We start from the raw sequence: 27,304 nt of genomic DNA, 5'->3' as shown, positions 1-27,304 counted from the left end.
CTCATAAAAATCATAAATCATGCAAAATAAATCAAATTTATACGAACGTTTACATACAATAATTAAAACATGCATGTGAGATCATATAAAAATTTCAAGGTCAGAACTAAGTCTAACTATTTTTAGCATTTTAAATACCATTTTACTCACTAAAATGTAATAAAATCACTAAAAATTATTTAAATGAGCCATAAATTACCATAAATCATCAAAATGACCTAAATTCATATTAGGACCAGAATATATTACATGCAAAAAATTTTGTGGTTTTATCTTCATAAATCACAAATTTTAGTTTTAATTAAGTTGCAAATAACTCGGAAAAACCAAACCGATTATGCATGCAACAACCATTTGCTCTGATACCACGTGTCCACGTGAAAGGATTCTAAATCCTCTAATTAAACTCTTTAATTATTTATTTAAATTACTCATTGATTTAGATGATGATCCTATGCATGCATAACAAAATATAAATATATAAGTAAAGAAAATGTTCCTTACAATAGTGAAATCGGTTTTAAGGGCACAAGTAAGAACACCTTTCTTACTTGTTCTTGAGCTTAAAAATAAATGGATGATCCCCTTTTTCTCAATATTGTGAGAACCTCCTTTTAATTGCACCAAGACAAACCCTTAATTCTAATTAATATATTAACTAGATATATATAATTAGAGACCTTAAAATTAATCTTATTATTATTTCTATTACTACTTTTAGTAATCTAAATATAAGATTTTTGAACAACTTTTTCTAAAACTAATTTTAGAGAGATAATGAGAGAGGTAAGAAGTGAATAATCTAAGAATGAATGGAATAGCCAAAAATAAAATGAGAACTTGTGCTCATTTTGAAGGGGTGGCCGGGTAGGGTGAAGAGAAGGGGTCAATGCATGGCCTTTGCTTTATCCTTTTTGTCTTACCCAAAATATGTAGGGTTTAGACTTGTAAGAATAGGCAATGATTGTTGTTCCAGGTATGATTACGGAGCAGATTTGTTACCACGTAAGCTTGTAGAATGATGACTTTGCTTGACTCTTCCTTTCGGCCTCTCCTGAAACAATGAACAAACTGAGAGCTCGGCTTGGTACCGAGCGAACTCACTCCGACGCCCAAGTCAGTAAACTTAAAGGGATTAAGTTGTGTGTTACTTGGCACAAAGTATATTGTAGAGAGATAAGGGAGTTTATACCAGATTAATGTATTTTACTGATTATTTTTCGGATCCTTTCCTCAATGAGGGTTGAGGAGTATTTATAGGCTTTCACCTTTTGTCACGTAGTGGCCAAGTGGCTAGCAGGTGGAAAGACTGTTCTACCCTCGGCCGAGGGACCCATAGCAGGCCGGCGGGCCCTGTTGACTCCATGCCGAGGGGTCTTGGATGTGAGTACGCGGATGTGTATCCCGGCTGGCTAGTTGCCTAGCCGAGACCCAAGTGACAGGCCGACTGGCTGCGTCGGTTAGGCTGTCCAAGGTGTTGACTTGCTGTGGATATCTTTGACCTTGCTCAATATGTTGACTCGGTCAGCGGGTGCAGAATATGTCCCATCAATTTGCCCCCAGCGTAGTCTATGCCGTGGTATGGACCTTCGATGAGTGTTGAGCGTATTCTGCGTAAGTAAAAAATTTCTTCCCCGGCTTCTTCTTCCTCGGCTTGGTTCTGCTCATGCCGTAGTATCCCCCCTCCACACGAATGTGTAAAGGGCATCAAATGTGGAAAAGAAAATGGCGCTGGCCGAGACTGAGGTTGCGAGTGCCGTGTGCTTTTGATTGCCCCCAGCCGGTGCTCCCAAGCTCGGTTGAACAGCTGGCCGTTTGGCAAGTAGATACCAAGGGTTGTTTTGAAGAAGATACGTCGATTGGCATTCTGTCAAGGAGCGTGTTGAAGGAGTTTTGTAACTGTTTGTCGATTGACATTCCACGGCTGCATGCTTGACACGTGGCTCGGCGTTGATTGGTTGACGCTTCATGGGCTTTGCTCTGATTGGTCGGATTGAGTGGGCTTTGCTCTATAAATAGGGCAGTTACCCCCTCATTTTGGCCTTCCAAATTTCATTTTCTCAAAAATTTCCTCTCGTTTCGCTTTTCTTTCGCAGAGTTCCTTTCTTTTTCTAATTTCTCGAAGCGTTTACTCGGTGTAACATTTCCTTCCAAGGTAATCAAACAAATTCTTTAATCTTTTTCTTGTTAAATATTCGTTGTCATGTCTTCTGCTGATGTCGGACCTAGTAATCCTACGCCGGGGGGTTCCCCGTCGCGCCTTGATGAAGAGGAGGCACTGGCCGCCATCCCGTTAAGGTTCGGAGGCCCTAGGTCTTCTTCTCCTGAGGTTGATCCCAAATTTCTGGAGAGTTTCGAGGATGATGATGATGGTGATGATGACGGTGATGATGTTGATGATGATGGTGATGATGAGGAAAGGACTCATTCCGATGAGGAGAGGCCGCATCTCCTGGATCACGGCGACGCCTGTAAGATCGGCCCTGATCGTGCTTGGACCAACAAGTTCGCCGGTTGTTCGGTTCGAATTTTTCGAACATCATTTCTCCTTCGGCGGGGAGTATAGGATTGTTATTCCTAAAGAGGGTCGGGCCGTCTGTTGCCCTCCCCGGGTTGTATCGGCGTATACATGAGACACCTGGAGTATGGGCTCCGGTTTTTCCTCGAATGCATACGTTCTTTGCCATAATTAAAGCAATGAACGTCGCGTGGCACAGTGCATCCGTTGGCCATTAGGACGATTGTTGGCTTTGTGTGGCTATGCCGATTTAAGGGGAGGCCCCAACAAAGTGAACCTATTCCGCCGGCTTCATCACCTTCGATGAATGTCCAAGGTGGCAAGGGGTGGTATAGCATACAGACCGAGCCAGGTTATATCACCGTCTCTAAGCTTACTTCCTGCAAGGACTGGAAGGCACGGTGGGTATATGTTGAGGTTCCAGGGGATTATCTACTGCCCCGGTCCTTCCAAAGCCGCGTCAATTTGCGGTGTGAGAGTCGGGGGGAGCGTGAGAAATATGTCTCCCGGAATAAGCTTAAGATGGACGCCTTTAGGGTCCATCTCAATGAGGACGAAAGGCGGGCGATGAAGCTGTTTGAGGCTGAGAAGGATGGGACGCCGAAGGGATGGATGCCCCCGACGCAGATCATTCTTCTGGATGAGCTGCTCTGCCACGTCGGCCTCATACCGGCCCTCGAACAGGGTGAGTGGGGTCGGTCCTACTGAACGGCGTATTGAGAAGCGACCTGCGCAGACGGGTGATAAAGATGCCGCCGTCGTCTCCTCCTCCCAGAAGCCTTCCCCCGCCCAGATTAGGAAGATGTTGGCGAAGTGGGCTGACATGGCCGGTGCTCATATTATGGAGCAAGAAAAGGTCATGGCCGAAGCTGCCCCACAGCTTGAGCGGCTCAGGCTTGAGCTTGCTGCTGCGAAGAAGGAAGCCGAGAGGGCCAAGGTCGAGGCTGAAAAGGCGGTCCTTGCTGAGCAAAAACTTAGAGAGGACGCTGAAAAGGCGGTCCTTGCTGAGAGAGCCAAGGTTGACGCTGCGGAGGCTGATGCCGCTAAGCTGCTGGAGGAGCGTGACAAGCTTCAGGCTGCCTTCGATTTTGCTGTTGAGAAGAGGGAGGAATGGAAGTCCCTGTATACGGCCCAGGCGAAGGCGCATCGGAACACGAGGGCTATCATCGCCCAGAGGGAGTTGGACATTGAGACGCTGCGGTGAAGAAGGAGAAAGAGGAGGCTGCGGAGAAGGCGGCCCATGCTGAAAAGGTGAAGGCGGCCAGGGAGGAAGCTGAGAGGGCAAAGGCAGCTGAAGCTGAAGCTGCCAAGTCAGCTTCTAGGTCGCCCACCAAAGATGATGCTGCTGATGTCGCCCGTGGCGAGCAGCAACAGGCATAGGGAGACGGGCGGTCGTCACCAGGTTCACCCGGCATCTCGGATAGCTTCAGCTGTTCGGGGGCCAATTATTAAGCCTTTCCTCCCTGCCATCTTTTGGCACTTCATGTCTTATGTCTGTACCCTTTTGCTGTTCCTTCTTTTTTGTAAACTTTGGTAGGTAGTGTTTAGGCTATCCCTATGGGGACGGCCGTCGACTTCTTTCTTGTATTACCTGTAAACATTTTTAATAAGAGTTTGTTTATTTTGTCTCTGGCTTGGCCGAGGTCTTTTTCTCATTTTTGTCTGAGTTGTCTTCCTTCGTTATTAATTGAGCGCTTTTTCTTTCGTTTCTACCTTCGGCTTGGCCGAGGCAGTTAGAATGCGTATCTCAACTGTACTTAACGTTTTTAAACATGTTGGCGTGTCGGTCGCTTCCTCCACCGCCCGAGGCGGTCAGATTTGCGTTTCCCAACCGCCGTTGTGAACATGTTCGCGTATCGGTCGTTGTGTCCCCGTCACTCTCGGTCTGGCTGAAGCAATCGGGGTTACGGCGCGACAACGTTCGTATCTGTAGATGTGTTGATCGCTTCCTCTTTCACTCTCGGTCTAGCCGAGGCGTCCGATTTGCGTTTCTCAATCGTACTTATACGTTCCTAAGCATGTTGGTCGTTGTGGCGAGTAACAACTGCTGTGGGGCAAGTCGCGTTTCCCTCGTCACCCCCGGCTTTGGCCGAGGTGATCGAGATTACGTTTTGACTGCTGTTGTAAATATCTTGGTATGACTATGGGAGGGACACTTCATTTTGATAGAAAACTTGGAACATTCTTCATTAGATATAATCAAGCGTTGGGGTGCCCACAACGGTCTCGGACACCTCCGCCGTTATACGAAGTATTTTCTAAGATTGTCGGTGTTCCAGTGGCTCATTAGAGGCACTCCCTCCATGTCTGTCAGCCGGTATGTACCCGGCCTCATTTCTTCAACCACTTTGTAGGGTCCTTCCCAGTTGGCCGTCATTTTGCCATGGATGTTTCCTTTGTTGGTGGCGGCTGACTTTCTTAGGACTAGATCTCCTACTCTTAAGTCTCTTTTGTGGACCCTACGGTTGTATGCTCTTCTCATTCGATTTTGATATACTGCCAAGTTAAGCCGTGCCGTGTCTCGGCTTTCTTCGACCAGGTCTAGGAAGACTCTCAGGCCTTCCTCATTCTCGACTGGGTCAAAGGTTTGCCTTCTGAATGTCGGCACCGATGCTTCAATTGGCAGGACGGCTTCAGACCCATAGACTAGGTGGAATGGACTGTACCCCGTTGCTTCTTTCTCCGTGGTTCTAAGGGACCACAGGACGCCGGGTAGTTCATCGGCCCACCTTCCCTTTAGATCTTCAACCTTCTTTTTCAGCCCGTTTAGGATTGTTTTATTAGCTGCTTCCGCCTGCCCGTTGCTCTGAGGGTGGCAGACGGAGGAGTATGCAAACTTGATACCGAGCTCTTCTAGCCAGTTAATCACCATGTCACTCCAAAACTCTCGGCCGTGGTCAAACACCATGACTTGGGGTAACCCAAATCGAGTTATGACGTTCTCCCAGATTACCTTTCTTACGGCCGCCGTGGTTTTGGCACGTACCGCAACTGCCTCGACCCATTTGGTGAAGTAGTCAACGGCGACAATCAGGTACTTTCTTCCTCCGGAGGCCGTTGGAAATGGCCCCAAGAAATCCATCCCCCACTGTGCAAAAGGAAGGGGACTAAGCACCGGTTGCAGGTCTCGGGAAGGTGCATGTATCACCGGAGCATGCATCTGACAATTTTTACACTTCTTGGTCTTAGCTCTAGAATCCTCAAGCATGGTAGGCCAGAAGTAGACGGCTCGGAGAGCTTTCTGGGCTAGTGTTCTTGCCCCCATGTGATGTCCACAGATGCCTTCATGAATCTCTGTCAGTATGAGCTCTGCGTCGGCTGGGCCGACACATTTCAAAAGTGGTCTTATCACGGACCTTCTGTATAGTTCTCCTTCGAACACCAAGTACCTTGCGGCGATCCTTCTTATCTTCTGGGAGAGACTGCGATCCTCCGGTAACTCATTTGTGAGTTTGAATTTCATTATCGGAGTCATCCAAGTCGTCTCGGCTTCTATGTCGCCCACCATGCCGACGGTCTCAGTGATGCTTTTAGCATTCCTGATATCTACCAGCACGGTTCGACTGACATTCTTGATGCTTGAACTAGCAAGTTTTGAGAGAGCGTCGGCTCGGTTGTTCTCAGACATGGGAATGCATTGGATTTGGAAAGATTTCAATTTTCCTGTGTCAGCTTTTACCCTTTCCAGGTATCTTACCATCCCGTCGTCCCGAGCCTCATACTCTCCTCTGATTTGGTTAGTAACCAATAGTGAGTCTGTCTTCAACACAATGTGTTCTGCTCCGGCAGCTCTAGCTAGCTCGACTCCAGTTATCACCGCCTCGTATTCGGATTCGTTGTTTGAGGCCGAGAAGGTAAATTTCAAGGCGTACTCAAACTCGTCCCCGTTTGGGCTGATGATAAGGATGCCGGCTCCTGAGCTGTTCGCCGTGGAGGACCCGTCGGTGTATACTTCCCATACTCCGGGGTTTGGTTCTTCTTGATTTGTGCACTCGGCCAGGAAGTCTGCAAGTGCCTGTCCCTTTATTGAGGGCCTCAGCTTGTATTGAATGCCGAAGCCGGATAGCTCTACTGCCCATTTGATGAGCCTGCCGGATTGTTCAAATTTTTCCAATGCTTTCTCCAATGGTTGGTCGGTTAAGACCGTCACGGGATGTGCGTCGAAGTAAGGTTTCAGCTTCCTTGCGGCAACGACGACAGCAAAGGCTGCTTTTTCAATCAGTGGGTAATTTCTCTCGGCGGGCAACAATGTATGGCTGACAAAGTATATTGAGTGTTGCTACTTATCTTCTTCTCTGACGATTACGGCACTGACCGTGGCCGAGGTAACTGCTATGTATAGATATAGCGTCTCCCCTAGCATCAGCCTGGATAGGGTTAGGAGAGTTTGAAGATGAGCTTTCAGTTGCCTGAAAGCTGTGCTCTGTTCCTCCCTCCGCTAAAGTCTTTATTCCCCTTCAACACTTTGAAGAATGGGGTGCTCTTGTCGGCTGACCGAGAGATAAAACGGGCGAGAGCCGCCATCCTCCCGGTCAGCATCATAACCTCTTTTCGATTTCTCGGCTCCGGTAGGTCCAGTATTGCTTGGACTTTTCTGGATTGGCATCAATTCCCCTGGCGCTGACAAGGACGCCGAGGAACTTACCTGCCCGGACACCGAAGTTGCATTTCATTGGGTTAAGTTTCATCTTGTATTTCCTTAGTGAACAAAATGTTTCGCTCAAGTCGGCCAAGTGCTCGCTGTCAGACTTGCTTTTTACAATAGCATCGTCGACGTAAGCCTCGATATTTCGCCCTTTTTGATCTTGAAACACTTTGTCAACCAGCCTAGTGTAAGTTGCGCCAGCGTTTTTCAAACCGAACGGCATCATTTTATACATGTATGTGCCGTGTATGGTGATGAATGCGCACTTAGGCATGTCTTCTTTGCCATGAATACCGATGGTACCCCGAGAAGGCGTCGAGCGAGGCTCAAGATAGTGTAGCCTGCCGTTGCGTCTATTAAACTATCTATTCGAGGCAAGGGATAACAATCTTTAGGACATGCTTTATTAAGATTTGTAAAATCCACACACATCCTCCACCCCCCGATGACTTCCTCACCATTACAACATTTGCTAGCCACTCGGGGTAAGTACAAGGCATGATAAAGCCTGCCTCTAATAGTTTGTCTACCTCGGCCTTGATGGCCTCATCTTTCTCGGCCGAGGAGTTCCTCATCTTCTGCTTGACAGGGAGAGCGTTGGAGAGCACGTTCAGCTTGTGAACGATCACCTCTCGGCTCACTCCTGGCATCTCGGCGGCTGAGTACGCGAAGACGTCTTTGTTCTTCCTCAGCAGGTCTAGGAGATCGGCTCTGAACTTTGGCTCCAGGCCGACACCGACAGTTACGGTGTGTCCTGGGTCAATTTCCACTTGCTCGGTCTCGGCCCCCTCGACCATGCTGACGTTGTTGGTGCTCATCGGATCACCCTCCTGTCGTAAGGATGGGCTCTTCCCTTTCTCTGATTTCTTCGCCACTTTGAGGAACTGTGTAGATACCCGTATCCGTCGATATTGGAATTTATAGAGAACTCGACAAACACCCGATGATGATAGGACACATGTATTTATTAGTTGTCATTGTCATTATTTGGGTTCGTTTTACGATGTAGAATGAGCGTTGTCGACGGAGTATTTTATTAATTTAAATGATATTTAAATTAATACTTTTTTAAGGTGAATTCATTTTACTTTATTTTGAATTTATTTTCTCAAGTTTATTTTATTGAAAATAAAATAAATAATTGATTTGAAAAATCATTTTATGAGAGTATTTGATTTGAAAAATCATTTATTTTAATGTATTAATTGATTTGAAAAATCGAATTTGAAAATTTAAAACTCGTTTCAACCACGCGTTTTGGAGCTCGATTATAGCTCGGTTTTTGAGCCCGTTTTCTTTACGAGTTGGCACGAATCTCGAGTACACTAACCAACCTAGGCCTCTACCCATCCAAACCTAGTTCGAACCCCCATATCCACACCCAAATCTCGTTCCAAACGTCCCCCCAACACAGCCAAATTCCCTCCTCTACCCGTGTTTGTATAGCCCATCGAAAGCCCTTCTAAACCGACTCAAACTTGGTCCAAACCCGCAACCCATCACCACCAACCCATGATCCACATTACCCACAACAACCCAGCACCTAGACCACCTTGAAACACTTCCACAAGTCCACCCAAATACTCCCCAAGCAGCCCGCAACACAAACAGTCCCCCCCCCCTGTTTTGCGTGCTCAAACCCGAGCCCAAAACCCGCTCCAAACACCACCAAAACCCGTGCTCATTAAACCTACACCATACCCTAGTATCCTACCCATATTACCTTAGCTTAACCACCAAGAAAACCCCCCATACAAACCCTAAAAACCCTACGAATAGCTGATGGGCAGCAGCTATGTGAAACAGGCCCGATTGCTTGTTGCCCTACTTCTACCCTTCGAAACTCCCTATAAATACCCCCCCTTGACCATACATTCATTCCTCTAAGTTCTCCATACATACTACCGTCACTTACAAGCTTTAAACTCCAGAAACAAACCCTATTTGCCTCTCAAAAACCCTCGACAAAACCGACATACAAAACTGAGAATCAGTTTGTGTGTCCTCTTGGGAAGCCTTCGTTCAACCCTCAAACCTCCATCAAAATTCGAGTTTCTTGTTCCTAATTAACCACACAACATCCATCTACATCTTAGACAAATATTCACGAGCCAAATTGCCCTTGAGAGTACACGAATCCCCTCGACAAACAGAGTGACATACACTCTGTTTTTGCGGCTTTTCCTATCTGTTCAGTTCTGTTTGTGCTCATTTTTCATGCCCAATAATTCAAAACAAGCAGGGATTGTTTTAAGATCTTTGTTCTCCTCTATTTCTAGTTTTCAAAACATCTTTTAAATCTAATTTTCACCGTGAAACGAGTGAGAAATTACAGTTTGAAAGTTGCTGTCCAGATTTGCACAAAAAACGTGTTATTGCTTTGTTCCTTCATCGACGACGGCCTCTCGAGATAAATTCTACGATCGATTATGACCCAAGACGGTGTCAACGATACATGTAGGTTGAGGGTGCATCAAATCCTCCTCTTCTCCCTTTTATTTCGTTCTTTTTATGTTTGTTTTTTATTGTTTCGTTTTACATTGTTTATCGTTTTGTTTATCGTTTGATATCGTTAATTATGAAACTAGTTTAGTCCGAGTATGAGTTAAAGTACCACCATGAACACCCGCGTTGACTTGAGATGGGAAAGAAATCCGTCACATCGGTCGGTCGTATCCCCCGTCTCATTTACATATCCTCGTGTTCAAGATAGGGCATTAGTAAAACGAATTCTAACTTCGTTCCTCGTTTTTGACCCCTCGTTTGTTTCGACCAATTCGACCTACCCTAGGACCCTTCGCATGTTAGTTCGACCTCTGATTGTTAACATATGACTTAATTAGATGACTTTAGATCAATTTAATAACCTAATTAGACACGTTAGGTGGCTTCGACATAAGCATTAAAATCGATCAACAATTCTCTAATCTAATTGAATGCATCTCTCTTTTCACATGATTTCTCGCTAGTATAAGAGTGCGTGATTAGCACCTTCTTATTAACACTCGACGAGTTAATTTAATTAGCGAACTTGACCTAATTCGACCCTTTAGGCCGTGTAGAGCACTCGGTTTTAGGCGAAGCTTTCTGACCTATTTTATCATCGTTTTCTAATGTGCATCCCGTATCGCTTTGCAAATCTATCTAACTTAATGAATCTAACCTAAGGATTAGGGTAGGCTAGGACATGTAGGCCGTGTTTGGCCGTGTTTTTGTAGTCCTTTTCTCGCTCTTTCTTATCTTTATCTCGTCATTTCGTATCTTGTAATTATTTTTGTTTACCGAGTCGTGTTTTGTAATTTGTTTGTAATTAGTTTTCCGTCATCGAGTCAAATGATTTCTAAAAAACCTTGGTCTTGTTTGGTTAGATGGTTGTGCTCCAATTCATGTAAGAGCGTAGTAAATCGCATGTTGTTTAAAGCAACATGGCCCGATTTATGCTAATGCATGCTTTGGTGTGTGGCCCTATGTCCAATTCGATAAGATTAAGTGAAAGCACGCATTACGAGAAGTGACCCAAGGCCGTGAGTCATGTGAGCCGTGGGCCACCCCCCTTGTGCACGTTTCCCTAGGCCGAATTGGCCGTATAGTGTGTCGTGTATGGTTTTGTGTATAGCGTTGTATTTTAGATCGAGTTGTATCTTTAATTTCTCGTTGTGTCGGCATGAAATGCCTGGGTTGTAATAGGGTAGATCCCAACGGCTCCCCCATTCCCCCTAAGCCTTGTTTGCTTTGTTTTGTATGTTGTTAGATCAATCAACCCACATGCTAAATTACAACTTTGACATAGTTAGTTTAGTTTCATCTAAATCAACATAGAAACTTCACATATTAGAGTTTTAAAACTTGGTGGCGACTCTAATTTGTCTTAATTCGATTCGAAGGAATCTCGAGTCGATTATGCCTAGTGTGGATCCCGCGGACGCAGTTTCCGAGGGCCTTGTCCAGAGTTTGGCGACTCCGCTGGGGAAAAGAGGACTAGTTACACTTTGTTTCTAGGGTCTTTTCCTCCGAGGTGAAACTTGAAAAGAAAGTATTGGAAAGTAAAACATTACTCATAGTGCTACGATTCATGCATAAACCCTTAAGGACTTTCCCGGGCCGTCCCAGCGTTTCTTTGTGATGCGTGGGGGGCGACGTCCCACTATGCCAGGAACTCGCACATTGCTTGCTTCCGCTCCGCCTCGTCGTGGTTCTTGATGGTGGGGATGCTCTTCTAGGTACTCTACCTAAAGGCCCTTGCTCTATAAGACCGAAAAAGGATGGAGGGCATAGACCTTCTTGTAGAAGACTTGCCGAGACTTAGAGATGTCTAGGAGCATACATCCTTATAACATGAGAATGACAATGTGCGAAATGAATTTTCCGAGTCTTTTCAAAATTTTCCGTGTCGATTTCAAAACCGAACTTTTGAACAACTTACTTTCAAAATAGCATAGTTTTAAAAACGCGGAATGCTGCCCAAATAGGACTAGATTTTTCGGCCCAAAATGAGCTTTTATAGCCGGCATGCTGCCCATTTCAAGTCTCATTTTCAAATCAATCCTTCGTTTTTCAAAATCAATCCAAAATATTTCTCGAACCTTAACTAAGCATGAAATGCATCGAGTCGTGTCCGGGCCCTGGCCGTGTTAGGCTAGGCGTGTTTTGCCCCGAGAGTCTAGAACCCGACCTTGTTGGGTCGCCCAAGCTCACCTCTTGGGATTCGAGTCATGTTGGTCCACCTTTTGGTCTAGGATAGTCCACAGAAACGTCCAAGCTAGACCATTTAGGCCGTTTCACTCGAACCTAAGGACTATGTTAGTCCAATCACGGGTTTAGTCACACCGAGTCCAGTTTAGAATCGAGCTATGATAACTTGAGTCATGTCGTCTTGTCGAGTCTGAAATGAATCGAGGTCTAAATCCAACCGTGAGTCGAACCTTTTGGTTGATCAGTCTTAAGTCGAGTCTTTTCTTGAGTCAAGTTTGTGTCGTGTCCTTAAGTGTGTAGGGGATCTTACTTTAAATATTGACTCGGTTCGGGGTTTTCTTGTAGAAAGGCCGCCAAAAACCCGACGTCAAGCAATGGAAGATGCTGTTAACAAGCTAACTGAGGCCGTGAACCTCATGATGACTAGAATGGATGCAATCGAATCTAAGCTGGGTGAAGATTCCTCTTCATCTACCCCACCTCTGACTGATCTGGAGAAACGGTTCAAGTTCATTGAAGACCGTCTAAAGCTCTCCCAGGGGAAGCACATCCACTATGAAAATGCTAGGGCCTATGCCCCAGTTCAGGATAAGTTGCCCACGAACATGGTACTCACTGACATCCCGAAGTTCAAGGGCACTGAAGATCCAGTCCACCATGTTAAGGCCTATAAAGGGTACTTAGCACTGAAGGGAGTGCCTGCTGACATGCTCTCTGAAATTTTCGCTCAATCCCTGGATGAACACCCGAAGGCGTGGTTCTACAATCTGGACAATGTCGAGATTCAAACCAACATAAGAACATTGGAGGTGATGACACATAAAGAAAAAGAAGGCTTTACTGAATTCCTTGCAAGATGGCACGCTGAAAGCGTGAAATTAGCCAAGAAGCCTGACGAAGTTGAAATGGTAGATAAGTTCGTAAAGAATCTACGACCTATTTACCGCAATGCTCTGAAATACCAGAATTTTGGCTCTTTCAAAGAATTGATAAGAATCGGGATAAAGGTAGAAGATGATGTCATAAGGGCAGAGGCTGAAAAGTCGAAAGGGTACCAAGGGGCCTCATCGTCTAAGGGCAAAGCCCCAGCAACGGCCCATATTGATGAAGCCATCAATCTCTTAGAAGGGCAATCGAAGAAGTCGCAGCGCCAAACACCTAGGGCATTTACCGATATCGGATGCACTTATACATACTCTCTCCAAAGGCTCATAGCCCAAGGAAAGCTGAAGCTTATTGGTCCAACTCCAGACCCTCCCGCTGATCAACAAGGTAAATGGTATAAACCAAATGCCTACTGTGCCTTTCATCAAGGGAAAGGCCATGATACTGAAAGGTGCTATCGACTGAAGCACGAAATCCAAGACATGATTGAGAACGGAACGCTCCCGATCCCAACTGTTAAACCCAATAATATCACCAATCCATTTGGCGATCACGCCAACTTTGTTTCTGTCGAAAACAATGTCGATTATTCCCATCTTATCCGCCCATATCTCTTGAAAGAGGTGTTTATCGGGGAAATATTTGTGGATTTCTTTGAATTATTGCCAAACCCGAAGAATGAAATTCAAATCGGGAGTCTCGCTCTAGAATGTACTCCTCTCGTTAACGAAGTTAATAAAGGACAATTCGATTCACCAACCTTCATCACTGGCGTAGATCCTCAGAGGACTACCTCGGGATGGAGGCAGACCATCAAAGGGATCAAGGACAAAAGCCGAGCATCTAAGTTGACAGCTGAACAATGGAAAGCTCATGACCAGATTTGAAAATTATGAGTCGGATCTGTTTTCTTATCTTAGTCGAGTCGAGTCTAGGACTTTCTTTTCTTGAAGTTGAGTCATTTGTTCCGCGATGACCTAGGGTGTGTCCTAGGAATCGTTCCTTCGAGTCTGTTAAGCATTTGACATTCCAATAAAAGTTGCAGTTTCATTTCCAAATATGTCTTGTTTTCGATCCTCAATCATTCTGAAAACATGATAAAATGCACAACACACTCAAAGGTACCCCTGGGGTGGAAGTATGTCCCGTTTCAAAATGTAAGGTACAATAGGATCCCGTGTTTGATTCCTTTACCTATTCCATGTCTGGCGGTAGAAAACCTCAATCAGAACCAGTGCTTATGACAAGCTTTTAGATGATTCTATGATGAACCCGGACTAGCTATATAGCTTCCCTATCGATGATGGAAGGCAAGCCCATCCCCAACAAAATCATCCCATCTCGAAGAGAGAAGATATCAACCCATTCTAACAAGGAATTGTTAGTTCTTACCCAAATTAGTTGGCGAAGCCCAGTTTTCAAGGTGTATCCATTTATGACTAAGAGAATGAATAGAAGATCATTTTCAAAGAGAGGAAAAAAAAAAGATGAAAAAGAATGAAAAAATGAGAAAAAGAGAAAATTTGGAAAAATGAAAAAAGAAAAATGAAAAAAAGATGAAAGAAAAAGAAAAAAAGAAAAAAAAAAGATGTTGAAGTTATTGCAAAAGGTTTTTGGTTGAATGTCGAAGTTACGGAAGCCAGAAGTCAAGTCAAGTACCCATAGTTGAAGTTCAATGGGCGAAGCCCAAAAGCTTAAGTAGTAACCTCTTTACCCTCTAAGTCCTTCCTGAAACAGTTACAAGGGATAGTCGGGAATTTTGAGAATCATTCCGCTTGTGCTGTTACACCCAGGCCTTTAGGGACCAGATATGGAGATTTGAACCCACATTGTTTTCCAACCCATTTGCACTCGGGTTTCATCAAACCTGAGACACCATTTCCAACCACGTTATAAGCCATAGCCCTTGGCCTTAACACCACAAAACGAACCTTCAGAATGATGGTTTACCTTTCAAACCTTTTTTTACCAAGCTCCACATCCCAAAAGATCCAAGCCTTTTTGTACCAACCCTAGACACGGGATTTAACAGTACCTTACAGGCTAGAATGAGATACGACATGATACCTTAGGTGAAACCTTCGAGTGTGTACACACAATAAATATGCCAAGTTTATGCACCAAGATCGAACTACGTCGGATTTGATTTCGCTCCACGCGAATACGTAGGCAGTCCTTCTGAACAAGGGATTCAATCCACCCATCAACCAAGTTGTCATCTTGTCGGTTTCTTACGGGTCCTAACCAAGTCCAAATGAAGCCACCTTTGTTTTATTTGTCTTAGCACTCGATGTAGGCTAAGATGAGGATATAGGTTCGGATGAATAGTATCAAGTCTCAGAATGAGCTTTATCGAACGGTTTAGGCAAAGATGTCGAGTCATATAGATGTAGGTTTGTGTTGGGAACAGAAAATATGAAAAACCCGCTGAAAAGAAAGAAGGCGTGGAAGAAAAAAGTAAAAGCCCGCTGAAAAGAAAGAAGGAAGTGGCAAGAAATGATGAAAAAACTCGCTGAAAAGAAAGAAGGCGAGGAGAAGAGTGGTAGAATGTTCCCAACAAGAGTGATGTGTGATGTCCAACTGTTCTCTTAAAATCAGTCTGTGTTTAGTGTCTGGGCGAAGTCAACGTTGTTGCTCTGTGAGTTTAATCCACCTTGTCAATGCCAAGTGATCTTGATTCCCATGTGCCCTTGGGAGCACGCCCATGCCATACGATATCTCTGTCTCAAGTCCGGCGACCTAGTGATTCCCATTTGCCATCTTTTGGTGCCAGAATGGCCAATTTACATTTTTAGCCCCAACAAGTCCATAATTGAATTAAAACCCGTGCACACTTACGGTTTTATTTTCCTTTTTTGTTTTGCGGTAGCGGGCTACGCCCACGTTTTTTACGGGTCATACAGAGTGTCTGAGTCGTATTTCCTGCTCACCCGTCAAGGTTCGATTTCAAAATGCCAAATTTTTCAAAATTCCGAAATTCAAAAACTTTTTGCGAATTATGGATAGATGATCCAAGTAGTGGTACATTTCAAGTCAAGGTTCAAATCTCAAAGTTCAAAATCAAATTTCGGGTCGATGGCCCAACATCAAAGTGATGTCAAATTCAAAATTTGGTTCGATGGCCCAATTATTCATAATTTTCAACTTGTTCAAATTTCGGGTCGATGACCCAGTCATTCAAATTTAATTTTAGGTCGACGACCCAGCATTCCAACACTTCAACTTTAAGCCTCGGGTCGATGGCCCAATTTTCTAAGTGATGACAAATTCAAAATTCGGGTCGATGGCCCAATTATTCAATTTTTTTCAAATTCAAATGTCGGGTCGATGTCCCAATATTTCAAATGATCTAATTTTAGGATCGATGATCCAAATGTGCTTATGTGATGATTATTGCTAGTACGTTTTTGTGTTTCAAATATAGCAGGATATGCTTCAACTAGGGGCTCTAAAGTCTTCGACTTTAGAGCCATTGCAAATTGGGGGCTCTGAAGCCGTTGGCTTCAGAGACCATTATCAGGATGTAAAGGATGACATCCACCAAGAATTCAATTCAATACAAGAGTATGAAATGGAAGAATTCCGTAGCTGAAAGCAAATGATTAAAGCGGCGGCAACCTCCTTGGAAAGTCCCGTCCCATTCGGACAAGCGCCAACAGATGATAAATTTTGGGCACATGTCAGCAGATGATGAATTTTGGACATACGCCAGCAGATGATAAACTTTGGGCATGTGTCAGCAGTTGCCGAACTACGACGCGGGTTTGATTCCGTCATAAACGGATACGTAGGCGCCCGAGGATAAGGCTCAACCCACCATTTATGAAATTTATGGGTCGATGACCAACGATGATAATTCGACGCAACAGAAGCAAGAGTTAATCCCCGACGAAGTTTCAGGTATGATCTCTTCTTATGGCTGGCGAGCTTATATACGCAAGTCTAATGGACTATAAACGACCCGCAGAATCCTCAGATCGAGAGGGACCTGGGGTATACTTTGACTTTCGCCTTGTCCAAGCCTCAGTCAAAGTGGGGGCTCTGTAGATACCCGTATTCGTCGATATTGGAATTTATAGAGAACCCGACAAACACCCGATGATGATAGGACACATGTATTTATTAGTTGTCATTGTCATTATTTGGGTTCGTTTTACGATGTAGAATGAGCGTTGTCGACGGAGTATTTTATTAATTTAAATGATATTTAAATTAATACTTTTTTAAGGTGAATTCATTTTACTTTATTTTGAATTTATTTTCTCAAGTTTATTTTATTGAAAATAAAATAAATAATTGATTTGAAAAATCATTTTATGAGTGTATTTGATTTGAAAAATCATTTATTTTAATGTATTAATCGATTTGAAAAATCGAATTTGAAAATTTAAAACTCGTTTCAACCACGCGTTTTGGAGCTCGATTATAGCTCGGTTTTTGAGCCCATTTTCTTTACGAGTTGGCACGAATCTCGAGTACACTAACCAACCTAGGCCTCTACCCATCCAAACCCAGTTCAAATTCCCATATCCACACCCAAATCTCGTTCCAAACGTCCCCCCAACACAGCCCAATTCCCTCCTCTACCCGTGTTTGTATAGCCCATCGAAAGCCCTTCTAAACCGACTCAAACTTGGTCCAAACCCGCAACCCATCACCACCAGCCCGTGCTCCACATTACCCACAACAACCCAACACCTAGACCACCTTGAAACACTTCCACAAGTCCACCCAAATACTCCCCAAGCAGCCCGCAACACAAACAGCCCCCCCCCTGTTTTGCGTGCTCAAACCCGAGCCCAAAACCCGCTCCAAACACCACCAAAACCCGTGCCCATTAACCCTACACCATACCCTAGTATCCTACCCATATTACCTTAGCTTAACCACCAAGCAAACCTCCCATACAAACCCTAAAAACCCTACGAATAGCTGATGGGCATCAGCTATGTGAAACAGGCCCGATTGCTTGTTGCCCTACTTCTACCCTTCGAAACTCCCTATAAATACCCCCACTTGACCATACATTCATTCCTATAAGTTCTACATACATACTACCGTCACTTACAAGCTTTAAACTCCAGGAACAAACCCTAGTTGCCTCTCAAAAACCCTCGACAAATCCGACATACAAAACTGAGAATCAGTTTGTGTGTCCTCGTGGGAACCCTTCGTTCAACCCTTAAACCTCCATCAAAATTCGAGTTTCTTGTTCCTAATTAACCACACAACATCCATATACATCCTAGACAAAGAGTCACGAGCCAAATTGCTCTTGAGAGTACACGAATCCCCTCGAAAAACAGAGTGACATACACTCTGTTTTCGCGGCTTTTCCTGTCTGTTCAGTTCTGTTTGTGCTCGTTTTTCATGCCCAATAATTCAAAACGAGCAGGGATTGTTTTAAGATATTTGTTCTCCTCTCTTTCTAGTTTTCAAAACATCTTTTAAATCTAATTTTCACCGTGAAACGAGTGAGAAATTGCAGTTTGAAAGTTGTTGTCCAGATTTGCACAAAAAACGTGTTATTGCTTTGTTCCTTCGTCGACGACGGCCTCTCGAGATAAATTCTACGATTGATTACGACCCAAGACGGTATCAACGATACATGTAGGTTGAGGGTGCATCAAATCCTCCTCTTCTCCCTTTTATTTCGTTCTTTTTATGTTTATTTTTTATTGTTTCGTTTTACATTGTTTATCGTTTTGTTTATCGTTTGATATCGTTAACTATGAAACTAGTTTAGTCCGAGTATGAGTTAAAGTACCACCATGAACACCCGCGTTGACTTGAGATGGGAAAGAAATCCTCCACATCGGTCGGTCGTATCCCCCGTCTCATTTACATATCCTCGTGTTCAAGGTAGGGCATTAGTAAAACGAATTCTAACTTCGTTTCTCGTTTTTGACCCCTCGTTTGTTTCGACCAATTCGACCTACCCTAGGACCCTTCGCATGTTAGTTCGACCTCTGATTGTTAACATATGACTTAATTAGACGACTTTAGATCAATTTAATAACCTAATTAGACACGTTAGGTGGCTTCGACATAAGCATTAAAATCGATCAACAATTCTCTAATCTAATTGAATGCATCTCTCTTTTCACATGATTTCTCGCTAGTATAAGAGTGCGTGATTAGCACCTTCTTATTAACACTCGACGAGTTAATTTAATTAGCGAACTTGACCTAATTCGACCCTTTAGGCCGTGTAGAGCACTCGGTTTTAGGCGAAGCTTTCTGACCTATTTTATCATCGTTTTCTAATGTGCATCCCGTATCGCTTTGCAAATCTATCTAACTTAATGAATCTAACCTAAGGATTAGGGTAGGCTAGGACATGTAGGCCGTGTTTGGCCGTGTTTTTGTAGTCCTTTTCTCGCTCTTTCTTATCTTTATCTCGTCATTTCGTATCTTGTAATTATTTTTGTTTACCGAGTCGTGTTTTGTAATTTGTTTGTAATTAGTTTTCCGTCATCGAGTCAAATGATTTCTAAAAAACCTTGGTCTTGTTTGGTTAGATGGTTGTGCTCCAATTCATGTAAGAGCGTAGTAAATCGCATGTTGTTTAAAGCAACATGGCCCGATTTATGCTAATGCATGCTTTGGTGTGTGGCCCTATGTCCAATTCGATAAGATTAAGTGAAAGCACGCATTACGAGGAGTGACCCAAGGCCGTGAGTCATGTGAGCCGTGGGCCACCCCCCTTGTGCACGTTTCCCTAGGCCGAATTGGCCGTATAGTGTGTCGTGTATGGTTTTGTGTATAGCGTTGTATTTTAGATCGAGTTGTATCTTTAATTTCTCGTTGTGTCGGCATGAAATGCCTGGGTTGTAATAGGGTAGATCCCAACGGCTCCCCCATTCCCCCTAAGCCTTGTTTGCTTTGTTTTGTAAGTTGTTAGATCAATCAACCCACATGCTAAATTACAACTTTGACAAAGTTAGTTTAGTTGCATCTAAATCAACATAGAAACTTCACATGTTAGAGTTTTAAAACGATGTTTGCATATCATATATCGTAGTAGCTATGACCTTGTTTGAAATCCGACACTTGACTTAGTAGAGGCCGTTATTGACGGGCGGGGTTAGGTATCCTTATGGGCTTCCTAACACGTACCCTCACCCCTTACTCAAGATCTATGGTTTGTGGATCCGTCTAAATACCATTGGATTACGAGAGTCATTCTAATCGAGTGATATAGGGTACAAGTCTTTATCTTTAATCACTCGTAGTCGATTGGCTTTATGCTTTTCGATGAAAGGTGTAAAGTGTACTTGAACGGTTCCAAGTTCCCATAAAACTTGGTGGCGACTCTAATTTGTCTTAATTCGATTCGAAGGAACCTCGAGTCGATTATGCCTAGTGTGGATCCCGCGGACGCAGTTCCCGAGGGCCTTGTCCACAGACTGCATGTTGCACCCTCTGGCAGATATTTGGACATTGACAATTTCGTCTTTCTCGTCCTTTGAGACGAGCTTTTGTGCCTCCCCCCGGTATGAGACATACATCAATGTCAGGGCCCGGATGGACATTACAGCATCGGCCTTGCTCAAAGTGACTCGGCCTATAAGAACATTGTAGGCAGACGAACCATCAATGACCACGAACTCAGACCAAACATTTTTGGCCGTATCCTCCTGGCCAAACATCACCGGCAACTTGGTTGATCCCAGGGGTACCAGGTCGGCCCCTGAGAAGCTGTATAGTGGGTTGGTACAGGGGCTCAGGTCCTCAATCTTCAGACCGAGATTGAGGAAGCATTCCCTGAACATGATGTTTGTGTAGGCGCCTGTATCAACTAGGCACCTTTTAACCAAGTGGTTGGCTATGTCAAGGTGGACCACCAGGGGGTCGCTGTGTGGGGCTACGACTCCTTCGTAGTCTTTCTTTCCGATGGTTATATCGGGGACGGTGGAAGCGGGGATCGCTGTGGTGGGCACAAAGTTGATGGCTTGGTAAAGCTCATTTAGGTGCCGTTTGTGCCCATTAGCTGACCCTCCTTTCTCGTTACCTCCGATAACCACCTGGATCACTCCTATCCTCTGGAACACCGATTTCCTATTCGCCCCGTCGGAGCTTGATTCCGGGGGCCCAGCTACATACTTGCTGAGGGCCCCCTTTCGGATCAGCTCCTCGATGGCGTTCTTCAGATGCCGACAGTTGTCGGTCTTATGGCCGGGCTGGCCGTGGTAATCGCAAAATTGGTTTGCGTCGCCTTCAGCCCTTGTTTTGGGGGGTCTTGCCCACTTCTGCCCTTCATTCTTGCTCAGGGCGAAGACCTCGGCCGGTGATTTGACCAGGGGGGTGAGACTGCTGTACCGCTTCGGGGTGTATGGTCTCGAACTCCCCCCGGCGCCCGCCGAGTTCTGTTTCCTATTAGATCTGTCGGGCCGTGACCTATTTTCGTCACGGCGTCCTTCCTCTTCGTTGTCCCGGCGGCTCCTCCTCTCCGGTTGCCCAGCTTCGCGTGGCCTACCCATGTCTTGTGGTAGTCCTCCACCTTTATGGCTCGGTCGGCCATCTTTCTGGCGGAGTCTAGATTAAGGTCCTCGCACTTGATGAGCTCATTTTTGAACTCGCCCTTTGTGCCAACTCTGGGCCATCCCGTGCAAGGTTGTTGGGAAGACTCGGCACCATATCTCATCAGGCTGCTCCCATACCGACATGTAAGACTCGAAAGCCTCGGCGTGGTCGGTTGGGTCACTGTCCCCTTTGTATGATAGGGACGGCAGCTTCAGCTTGGTCGGCACCGGGACTTCGAGAACGTAGTCATGGAGGGGCTGTCTGACCACGTGCCGAATGACACGCGGCGATCGGCTCCTCGCATTCCTAGTCCGGCTTCTCTCCCCGTGGCGGGAAGGGCTTCTTGTTATCCGACTCTGGTGAGTCGGGCTCCTTTCTTCGTTTCTTCGGGGGTGGCCTCGTTGGTGCCGCGGCGACGCTGTCCTCCCGCGAGGGGGGGAAGGACTTTGGTCTGCCACTGGCAACACGGGCACCGCTGGCCTTTTGGTACGCCCAACCTCTTGCATTGCTCCGGTCAAGTCGTTCGGAGTCACTTTATGGGCTCGGGGCACCAGTGGGTGCGCTGCTGTAACCGTCGTTGCGACGGGGGTTAGCGGCGTACTACCCATCAGGTCCAGAAGTAGCTTCAATTTGGCTGCATCGACCACATGTCCCATGACAGTGATTTGATCGGCGGGCAGCGGTGTTTCTGGCTCAGAGGGCATCCCGTACTTCACCGGCTCAATCACTCGGCCGGTGGGGGAGCGCCCGATCTCAGAGTTTGGGAACGTGTCATCCTGGTAGAATGCAGTTTCGTCGTTCACAATTACTTCTTGTTGTTTTGACATCTTCTTAGCTTGATAGGTGGGTTTTGTTTTGTGTTGTTTTTTTTTTGTAAGGGATTTGACTAGCTTTTAGTATGGATTCCCCACAGACGGCGCCAATTGTTCCGGGTATGATTACGGAGCAGATTTGTTACCACGTAAGCTTGTAGAATGATGACTTTGCTTGACTCTTCCTTTCGGCCTCTCCTGAAACAATGAACAAACTGAGGGCTCGGCTTGGTACCGAGCGAACTCACTCCGACGCCCAAGTCAGTAAACTTAAAGGGATTAAGTTGTGTGTTACTTGGCACAAAGTATATTGTAGAGAGATAAGGGAGTTTATACCAGATTAATGTATTTTACTGATTATTTTTCGGATCCTTTCCTCAATGAGGGTTGAGGAGTATTTATAGGTTTTCACCTTTTGTCACGTAGTGGCCAAGTGGCTAGCAGGTGGAAAGACTGTTCTACCCTCGACCGAGGGACCTATGGCAGGCCGGCGGGCCCTGTTGACTCCATGCCGAGGGGTCTTGGATGTGAGTACGCGGATGTGTATCCCGGCTGGCTAGTTGCCTAGCCGAGACCCAAGTGACAGGCCGACTGGCTGCGTCGGTTAGGCTGTCCAAGGTGTTGACTTGCTGTGGATATCTTTGACCTTGCTCAATATGTTGACTCGGTCAGCGGATGCAGAATATGCCCCATCAATTGTGTTTTTAAATAATTTAAAACAATTAATCATCCATCCTAATAACCTTCTAAAAACCGGTGCACCTTGCTAATATGGAGTCTATTTTATTTTTGTCAATTGTCTCTTTATCATATAATGTGTAACATGTAACATGTTATTAATAATATTAATGCATATTTAACAATTAAATATCATTACATATATTAATAAAATTATATGACAATTAACTAGTAATTCATGATTACAAGTGTATAAAATGGTCCATGTTAATATAATCTACAACAAATTGTAATTATAGTTAACCGATCATTCTTAATTAAATTGTTTCATAAACAAAGTTTTAGTAATATATAACATTTTATTTACTAAAACGAATCTCATCATTTAATCGAATGACAATAAGATTCATATTCTCACTCACATATGAAAGTTGTTCAATTTTAAGGAATTAATTAATCTGCATCATTATACAATTAATTAATTTATCTATTAAGGGAATTTGTCCTTTAGGTGTGACCTTAAGGGGATCAACTGATCACCACCGTCAAAAATGTCAAACTCTAATCAGCCAATCATTACTGATTAATGTTGATCAGTTGACGTATAAAAATGAATCATCCCTTTATGTATTCTTACTATGAGTTTTAGTAATGTGATCGCACTATTGTTGAGGACACATTCTGCAACAGTTTTTGTATATCAATTTTTTTTAACTGAACAAACTTTGAGTGACCATATCTCTTGGTAACGAATTTCAAACTCGACAAACATTTTTTTCAAATGGTAGTTCTCAGAAAGATGATCGATTTGAAAAAAAATTAGCACTTTCTGAACTAATAAACACGAGTTATTGTCCCTTAAAGTTAAAATTGGGTGTTTCGGGCAAAATGTCAAACTCAAGGGAGCCGCGTATATTTTCCGAAAAGAATATGATAATTATTAATTAAGTATTCCAGATTGAAGGGTAAAAAAAGAAAATAAAATAGTTCAGGTACCTTGTTTCACAAATGCTATCCTAATTAGCATTTCACTTTAGGTAGCTTATTAGTCCGTTGATAGTCATTTTTATCATGTACCTAATATATTCGAACGCAAATTCTCATTTGTGATCGGCTCTTTTTCGTCACTGATTGCGACAGACCCAAATATGACCATTTTAAAGAGAAAATGTAACCATTATTTTATCTTAAAGTTATCATATTTAAGACCATCATAATTAATAACCGTTACAAGATTGACCAACTGAAATTCTGAAATTCAAAAGGGAGGAAAAGAACGTCGTCAACTTATCAGCTATCACATGGAGTTGGAAATAGCAAAACATTAAAATAGTGAAAACAAAACAAATGGACCAAAGAGGTGTTAACTCATGTGAGAGCAGGGAGAATGAACAATGAATATTATGAGCGTCACCCTTAACTCGTGAGCAGCAAAGCAAATCATACCTCCACAGCTCCACGTCATCACACCTGTACATATAACCCAACCCCACAGGCCACAACCCCCATCTTCTATAAATAACCGCCTCCAAACAAACACACTACACGCCCTTACACTTTCAGTGACCAAGTTCCACAAAATGACTTGCTTCACTGAAACACCATCCTCCCCACGTGATGTCACCCTCGTCTCTAAATCAACCGTATTTCCTCCCCAAATTTCCGCCATGGTTAACCTCAAGCTCTCCGTCTCCGACCTCCCTATGCTTTCCTGCCACTACATCCAAAAAGGCCTCTTATTCACCCGCCCACCTCTCCCTTCCTCCGCCGTACTCTCTCTCCTTAAACACTCCCTTTCCTCCGCCCTTTCTCTCTTCCCCGCCCTCGCCGGGCGCCTCAAAACTAACACGGCCGGCTACGTCTACATCACGTGCAACGATGCCGGTGTTGACTTTCTCCACGCTGCCGCCAAACACGTTTACATCAGCGACATCCTTGCTCAGAAGGATGTACCTGATGTAGTCAAGCAATTCTTCGCTTATGACGGTGTCGTTAGCTATAACGGACACTTTCAGCCGTTATTGGCTGTTCAGGTGACGGAATTAGCCGACGGTTTGTTTATCGGCGTTTCTGTTAATCATGCCGTCGTTGATGGAACTTCGTTGTGGAATTTCTTCAATATTTTTTCTGAGGTGTGTAGAGGTGTGAAGAAGATCAACAAATCGCCGGAGTTTAGTCGGAATTCCGTGTTGATTTCTCCGGCGATTTTGACGGTGCCGGACGGTGGTCTGGTGGTCACATTTGATGAAAGCGAGCCGTTGAGGGAGAGAATTTTCAGTTTCTCTAGGGAAGCGATTTTACGTTTGAAATCGAAGGTGAATTGTAAAAAACTTGACGAGGATATCATCTCGGCTGTTGAATTGCTCGGAAAACAGAGCAATGATCCTTTGAAAGAGCCAATAAAGGCGTCTAAATTCGAGAATTGGCTTCGAAATGCGGTCACCGTTTCAAAACCTCAAATTAGAAACGAAACGGATTTAACCGATCAGGCTGAAGTATCTTCTTTCCAGTCTCTTTGTGCTCTGCTGTGGCGGTGTGTGACACGCGCGAGAAAGATGAATGTTTCTAAGACGACAACGTTTAGAATGGCGGCTAATTGTCGACACAGGTTGGAACCAAAATTGGACCCGCTTTACTTCGGCAATGCGATACAAAGTATTCCAACCGTTGCAACAGTGGGACATGTGTTGTCCAGAGACTTACGTTGGGCCGCAGAGCAGCTGAACAATAACGTGAAGGCCCATGGAAATGAGGCCGTGAGAAAGTGTGTGTTGGATTGGGAGAGTAAACCGAGAACTTTTCCATTGGGTAATTTTGATGGTGGGATTATTACTATGGGGAGTTCACCCCGTTTTCCTATGTACGATAATGATTTTGGGTGGGGTCGACCCGTTGCGATTCGAAGCGGACGGGCTAATAAGTTTGATGGGAAGATCTCGGCTTTTCCCGGGAGGGAGGGTGGAGGTAGTGTTGATCTTGAGGTTGTGCTGTCGCCGGAGACAATGACGGGTCTTGAATCCGATTCGGAGTTCATGCAATACGTTACGTGTTGATGGGATTGTACCCTGACATACTCAGGCAGGGTGGTAAATAACGGACGGTGGTGGCAATGTGGCATAGCTAGGATACGTGATGACTTTATTTATGGGCTGACCCGATCTAATTGAAAGAGCCGTGAAGGTGAATGGAGTGGAGGCCTGGAGGGTAGGAACTAGGAATGTGGTATGGGCAAATGCAATTCCTTTTATATTTTCAGTTGTTTGTTCATTTCTTTCTGTTTGACTAAATAGGGTACCAAATATTATGGCTATAATTCAGTTCAAATTTTAAGTGCTAATAAAATTTACAAATTCTTGTTAAAAATAAAAAATATATGTTTTAAACTTTAAAACGGGTTAAATAGATATCAAATAGTATGATAAGGTGTCTAGAAAATGCCAGAAATTTTGTTTTCACAAGCGTACACTGCTAATACCTTTCCGAAACAAAGTTACTGTTTTAAATCAAGTTATATTAACCAAACCATAGAAATTTTTAATATGATACCTTAATATTTGTATATAAAACAAGAAGTCAACGACCTCTCTTACTTGTGACGGTCACAAGTTTGTAACCTCTCACAACCTTCTTCCACTTGCTCTCCCACTTGTCATTCCACTTGCCTCTTTGTCTAACGTCACAAGCTTGTGACAGACAAGTCCGTCACAAATGAGAATTTGAATTTGTGATAAAACAATATGAGGAAAATTCGATATCTCAAAATGTTAGTTTTACCCCGTCCTGATTTATTTACCATTTTAATTACCTACAATTCTATGACCCAAATACTTCGATTTTAAAGTTATACTCCCTCTGTCACCAGGGATGAAGTTAGGGCAAAAAAAATGACCTGGGCCGATTTCTGCTTCCTCCATGCTATACTCATTTATCATACAATACCCATACCATTACTTTATCATTTACGACATTATTCGGATTTTTAGCAAGATTATTTACAAAATCTACGAATTAATAATTATTTCTATGTAACTATTAAATCATACGTTGGTTTTATTTACAACAAACTTGCCTATATTTTATATAATTTTTTTTATCTATAAGATGAAGCAAATAAAAAAACATATATGATAAAGCCTTTTATAAGACGGTTTTATAATAAATTAAGATGAGACTGATGGGGCATATTCTGCACCCGCTGACCGAGTCAACATATTGAGCAAGGTCAAAGATATCCACAGCAAGTCAACACCTTGGACAACCTAACCGACGCAGCCTGTCGGCCTGTCACTTGGGTCTCGGCTGGTCAATCAGTCAGCCGGGAGACACATCCGCGTACTCACATCCAAGACCCCTCGGCACGGAGTCAACAGGGCCCACCGGCCTGCCATGGGTCCATCGGCCGAGGGTAGAACAGTCTTTTCACCTGCTAACCACTTGGCCACTTGGCCACTACGTGACAAAAGGTGAAAGTCTATAAATACTCCACTTCTCTCATTGAGAAAGAGATCCAGAATCTAACCTAAAACTCACTATTCATCTGGTATAAAC

At 44.1% G+C, this 27,304-nt stretch overlaps 1 protein-coding gene across 1 annotated transcript; it reads left to right on the top strand.

The window, feature by feature from the left end:
* The first annotated feature begins 24,222 nt into the window (after positions 1-24,222).
* LOC141630506 (putative acetyltransferase At3g50280) lies at positions 24,223-26,085 on the top strand. The gene has a single exon (XM_074443315.1). The coding sequence runs from the start codon at positions 24,337-24,339 to the stop codon at positions 25,807-25,809; it is 1,473 nt and encodes a 490-aa protein (XP_074299416.1). The 5' UTR covers positions 24,223-24,336; the 3' UTR covers positions 25,810-26,085.
* Positions 26,086-27,304: the final 1,219 nt, after the last annotated feature.

Source organism: Silene latifolia, chromosome 2, assembly GCF_048544455.1.
Source record: "Silene latifolia isolate original U9 population chromosome 2, ASM4854445v1, whole genome shotgun sequence".
Classification (NCBI taxonomy): Eukaryota; Viridiplantae; Streptophyta; class Magnoliopsida; order Caryophyllales; family Caryophyllaceae; genus Silene; species Silene latifolia.
This window is presented reverse-complemented; position numbering and strand designations above follow the sequence as displayed.